The 5,939-nt window shown below is 44.6% G+C and overlaps 1 protein-coding gene across 1 annotated transcript; it reads right to left on the bottom strand.

The window, feature by feature from the left end:
- Positions 1-369: 369 nt before the first annotated feature.
- Positions 370-5,603, bottom strand: LOC115459029. The gene is made up of 2 exons (XM_030188891.1): positions 5,586-5,603; positions 370-1,428 (listed from the first exon to the last, which is right to left on the bottom strand). Exon 2 carries the CDS (start codon positions 1,385-1,387, stop codon positions 548-550), a length of 840 nt encoding a protein of 279 aa, XP_030044751.1. The 5' UTR covers positions 1,388-1,428; positions 5,586-5,603; the 3' UTR covers positions 370-547.
- Positions 5,604-5,939: the final 336 nt, after the last annotated feature.

The following is a 5,939-nucleotide window of genomic DNA, read 5'->3' on the forward strand; positions in this document are numbered from 1 at the left end:
CCAAACAAACCAATCCAGTCTTTGTTCTTGCCCCACTGCATGCAGGGAGTTGTAGTTCTGATTTTCTCATTGATTTCTGATAGAAGTCAGAATTACAACTGCATATGGACAATGGGTCAAAACCAAGACCAGATGAAGTTGAGCTGAGATGAAGTGGCAACGCTACTTGGGCCCCTCTGCTTGTCTCTTTGTGTGCATCCCTAGTGATGCTTTTGTGTTGAAGTGTGCTGCGTCATATACACTGTCTTCCGTGCACCCGGTTTTGCTGCAGTGATGTTATTGCATTACTGACAGAGTCAGAGTCCCATTGGCTGCAGCTATGTTCTGAGAATTTACACTCCATAGAAATACATTTTTTTCATGCTCCTGCTTGGTGTCTGTGAGTTCCCACCCTCTAGAAATGCTTCACTCGCAGGTCTCTGCCCTGTGCAGGTGTGTCTTGAGAACTTACACTCTGTGTTAATGTTTCTCACACAAGGCCTCGTCCAGTACATGTGTGTTCTGAGAGGTTACACTCCATGAAAATGTCTCTCTCCTAGGTGTCCACCTACTGCAGCAGTGTCCAAACAGCTGACACTCCATGGAAATGCCCCTCTCCCTGGGCCTGATGACTTGTGTCACTGCTTGCCTCTCTGTTTCCACTCATGAGCTCAGGATTAGTTTCTGATGTCCAGTTGGCCAGGAGGTCACTGAAGTCGGGCGTGTTTGTGTTCATAATGGAGGATTTGACTGGGGAAGGTTCTTTCCAGAAGGAGAGCGGTAGCTTCCTCTGATGCATGGGGACCACGTGGGCATACTTCCTGCCCAGTTGGTGCTTCCAGCCATCCTTGCTATTGCAGACCCCTTGCCTGACATACCTGTGCAAGCCATACTCAAAGAGCTCAGCTAGAGGGCCCAACTTCTGGGTTCCGTCCTTGCTACAGACAGACTTCAGCGTCTGACAGTCCAGCTCCACACAGCCCGGAAGTGGGTCGCTCTGGTCTTCATCTTCCCCATCCCCGTTTTGTGAGATGCGTACCAAGTCCACAAAATACATCTCCCGCCCTGACTTTCTGCATGACATGTGGTCCTCATAGATGTTGCAGGAGTCAGGATCTTCCTCCTTTGTCTTTTTTCCAAAGTACCTTTGGATGTCACAGCTGATAAGTTCGGCAAACCTCAGCAACTGCAGAGTCATCTCGGCACCATTCTGCCCATAGTCAGGCAAATAGCCATCTACCTCCAAGTCTTGGCAAGAGGAGCTGCCTTCTGATTCTGTCTCCTCCCCTTCGTCGTCTTCCTCTTCTTCAGAGGTATACTGGAAGTCTGTGTCTTGGACAAGGAAAGTGTGCTGGAAGGAGGAGGCCAGTTGGAGCTCTGCACGGTTCCCAATCAACCCAGCAGCCATTGCTTCTTGCAGCTTATGCACGGGAAGGAAGAGAGTGTAGACTGCGGGAAGAAAGAGAGCAGTGTTATAGGCAGAAGTGTATCTCTACTATTGCCCTTGTTGCATTAGGCAGTTGAATAGCTCTGGAAGAAGAGTGCAGTAGACCCTGGGACCTTGTTCTCTGAGTCCCTCTGTCAAAATAACCTCAGGCAAGTTCCATGTATACTTAGGAGCCCTTTTATAAAGTGGCGGTAAGCCCTATGTGGGCTTACCACACGCTAATCTAGTGCTACCGCCTGCCCCACATGGGTGCTGGTTGTAGTTCCAGGCCCCAGCGAATGCATTTCCTGCGCTGGAGAAAATAGGGCTGTAATTTTTAGTGTGGCGCTAACCTGGCAGTAATTGGGCAGTGCTGTGTGTTACCTGGTTACCGCTGGTTTAGTGCGGGAGCCCTTACTGCCAGCTCAATGGGCGGCGGTAAGTGCTCTCCCTCGCATGGCCACGCAGTAAGCCGTTAGCGCAGGGCCCTTTTTACTGCAGCTAAGTGCTTTAGAAGTTGCATGTATTAAGAATGCCTAGAAAGGGCATCTCTTGGTAGGATTCAGAGACAGCTTTCAGGAGCAACCTGCTGTTGGTCACCGTTCATTCTTTCATCTGCAGTGGAAAAGCTTAGGATTGAGACATAATACTGGAGTATCAGTGCAAATAGCTAAGCTACAGTGCAAATTGCAAGCCCTCTGTCACACTTGTACATTATCTTATATGCATCTTTGTCACATATACACAATATTCTCTCTCATACGCACACCATCTTCTGCACATACTTATTTCTGTTTCACACACACACACACACACACACACACACACACACACGTCAACTGTTGCACACCATCTCTATCATACATACACACAATTTTGTGCAAACATACTTATCTCTCAAACACAGATGCACACACATATACTTATCTCTGTTGTGATGCATTAAGATTGCCACAACAGGCTAATACAATCCTGTTTCTACCCTGTTGAAGTTCAAATTGTCCCACTGAGTTTCCCAAGAAAACCAGAACAATAAAATTCATGCAAAGGATAAAACCAGAACTAGACTAACCGGCCCTTTATGACATGGAGTAAAATGGCAACCCCATCTCTCACAAACACACATTTAAGATTTTTCTCATCCCAAATGGCTCTCCTGTAAACTTTACTTATCTCTTGGCTAGACTATTGCAATATTATCTATGCTGGTCTTCCCCAATGCCTCAATGTTTTAAAAATGTGTTTTGAGAATAGCGATTTGGACATTTTGGCAAATAAAACCTCCAAATGCCACTTTGTACCACATTTTAGATGTTTTTCTTTCTTGAATATGAGCCCTTTAATGTAATTACTCCTGGGGCCAATCACAGCAATGTCATGTAAAGCCCATCTTTAAAGTGTTGAGATGGAGAAACAAATGGGATATAGATACGCCCTTGTAGGCATCATATTGATATAAGTAAAGCATGAAGACAGCACAGATAGCTGATGACCAGCTCTTCATCGGGTACACAAGCAATAGTCACAGTGACACACATGAAGCATGAAGAGCAGATATTAATCAGAGCCCCATGTAGGCATCACGCTAACATATGTCAAACATGTATACAGGAGATGAAAAGAAAAGAGGACTGGTCCCCACTGATAAATACACATACAAAGGAGCAGTGACAACCAAGGAGAGGACAAAAAACTCCAGAAGCAACCGTGGTTGCAAAGCTTTATTCCAGTGCCATCACAATTATATATATATACACACATCCACAATATACTAATACATATAAGGGAACTATATAAACACAGAAATATTAAATAATATGTAAACAAATTTTAAAAGATGAAATTATAATCAAAAATTTAATATAATGTAGGAAACACCAGCATAAAGCTTTTCAACCATAATGGAAGCTGGAGGTGTTGTTTGTTTATTTTTCTCCTCTCCTTGGTCATCACTGGTCCTTTGTGTGTAAGAATGAATACAGCACAGATAACTGAAGTGAAAATCTTCATCAGAATGCCAGGCAGGCATCACAAACATGCACATAAAAGTATGAATGTAGAAGTTGGAAAAGCAGAGAGGAGTGCTCCAGCTCTGACTTCTAAAAAGAGAGGGTGGCTAAACAAAGTAATTAAAAAAAAACAACAACTTTAGGGCCCTTTTACTAAGCTGTGGTAATAAGTATCCTGCACTAGTTTGGACGCATGAAATTAGCATGCGCAGGGCCATTTTTACTGTGGTAGATAACAAGGCCTTTTTTTTTTAATGGGGCAGTAAATGACAGTGCACTAATATTAAAAGTAGCACACAGCTATTTGCTGCCTGAGCCCTTACCACCAGCTATTTGCTTGGTGGTAAGGGCTCATGCGCCACTTGTGTGGTAATCAGGCAGCGTGCGGCAATGTGGTCCGCACTGCCAGGAACAACCTTCACGGTAGAAAATAGAAAATTATTTTCTACTGAGGGAAACAGTGAGCGCTAACTTCAGAAGTACCACTAGGCACCTGCGCTACCCTGGTGGTAGGGTCGCTCTGGCGTGCACTACCCATGAGTTAACCCTCCTGCTGCTTAGTTAAAGGGACCCTTATTAAACAAATAATTTTTTGAATATCAAAGATAAATAACCATTATTTAATTACGTGGAGAAAAGATCTCAGTGAAACACTCAAATTTTGTCCGGGCAATTTATCTTTGATATTGAAAAATTATTTGTATAATAAGGTTCTATTGCACACAGATTAGGTTTTTTGAAAAAAAAAATAGTGAACATCTTTTATTGCAAAATGTGTAAAAACCTCTTTTAAAATACATAAAAGACAAAAATAAAAGAAGACCTCAAAGTCCACAGGAGTCAGGGGTAGAGCTAAAATCAGATGAGGTGATGTTATGAACAATCTAACTTTAGAATCAGAAATTGGATCTGCAATTACAAATCCACTGTTCACGGAAGTCTGTGAACTTTCCTTTTCTATTAAACAAATACTTTCAATGCCTGCGAAGATAAATGAAAGAAAAAGCCACGTACAGGTATGTGAAATAGCACCAATGCATTCTCTGTGCAATATTCTTATGCTCTGTTGCTCTCACCACACAGAACAGCTTCTGGTATTCCTCCGGTGGTATAGTTATAGGGAGTTACATGGGTGTAAATGCATCAGAATAAGCAGACAGCTAGGGCCAGTGATCACATCCTGAATGCAGTGTCTCTCATACTTAGGTAGTGCCTCAGACAAAAGATGTGTGGCACATTCAAATCTTCCTCATATAATTGGAAAGACATGTGAAATGGGAGAACAGAATAGTACAGATGAGAATTGACCAGTTGATTGCCAAAGTTAGGGGGTCTTTTACTATGTGGCGGTACGCCTAACATGGGCTTACCACTCACTGATCCGGAGGTGCCGCCAGGCTACCTCGGCAGCCTGGCGGTACTTCCCACCCACAGTGCGCCATTTCTAGCGCTACAAAATATTTTTGTATCACTGGTGTTTATTTGGTGGTAATCAGACATTGCCACGTGCTGCCCAGTTGCTGCCAGGTTGGCGCAGGATCACTTACAGCCACCTGCTCTTCCCCCCCCCCCCCCTGAAATGGCTGCATGGCAAGGGATTCACTTACCTCACAGTCATTTCTAGAAAAGAAAATGGCAGCCTTTTACCCACTGCCACAAAAGGGAGCCTCAGCGCATGTCAAGTGGAGGAGTGGCCTAGTGGTTAGTGTGGTGGACTTTGGTCCTGGGGAACTGGGTTTGATTCCCACTGCAGGCACAGGCAGCTCCTTGTGACTCTGGGCAAGTCACTTAACCCTCCATTGCCCCAGGTACAAATAAGTACCTGTATATAATATGTAAGACACATTGAACCTGCTATGAGTGGGAAAGTGCAGGGTACAAATGTAACAAACCCCCCCCCCCCCCCCCACACACACTAACGCCAATGAAGGCCCCCCTTTTACTGCAGCTTAGTAAAAGGGACCCACAAATTTGAATTTATGGGCTTCCAAGTCATCAGCCTTCTACAAAAGGGTCTGCAGCATCCAAAAATATATATCTCAGCAACCAAAATCTGCAAAAGTGAAGGCATGAAATAGCAGTAATGACCAAATGGGCAAGCTGGTTGCTTCTGCTGCATTCTGAGGGATAATGAAAGATATAGTAAACGTGCTGCTGAGATCTGTGCTTACCTGTGTGCAGGTACCTGAGACTTGCTGTCCTTTCTCCACCTGGGGACGGCTGTTGATGTATTTATGGAAGAGCTCAGAGCTGATGGCTGACAAATATTGACAGCGGTATTGTAATAGTACACTCAGCAAACAGAACTCTGGTTTGTTTTAGCACCAAGCAACCAGGGAACATGAGAGAGGGGGAGGCAGGGAGGGCGGAAGGCAGCCTTCGCTGTGCCAGGGGATTCTGAAGTGCTATTCCTGTCCCATAAGTGATTAAAGGCCTAGTCCCAGATGCTGGCCTGGCATAGCACACTCCAGCACAGGTTGCTTATCTCTCTCTGAAGGTAGCTCGACTTAAGCTTGACCAAATAG

This window comes from Microcaecilia unicolor, unplaced genomic scaffold (assembly GCF_901765095.1).
Source record: "Microcaecilia unicolor unplaced genomic scaffold, aMicUni1.1, whole genome shotgun sequence".
NCBI lineage: Eukaryota > Metazoa > Chordata > Amphibia > Gymnophiona > Siphonopidae > Microcaecilia > Microcaecilia unicolor.

Excerpts from the sequence above, each read along its gene's own strand:
- LOC115459029 (XM_030188891.1), bottom strand. The coding sequence starts at position 1,387 with ATGGCTGCTGGGTTGATTGGGAACCGTGCAGAGCTCCAACTGGCCTCC.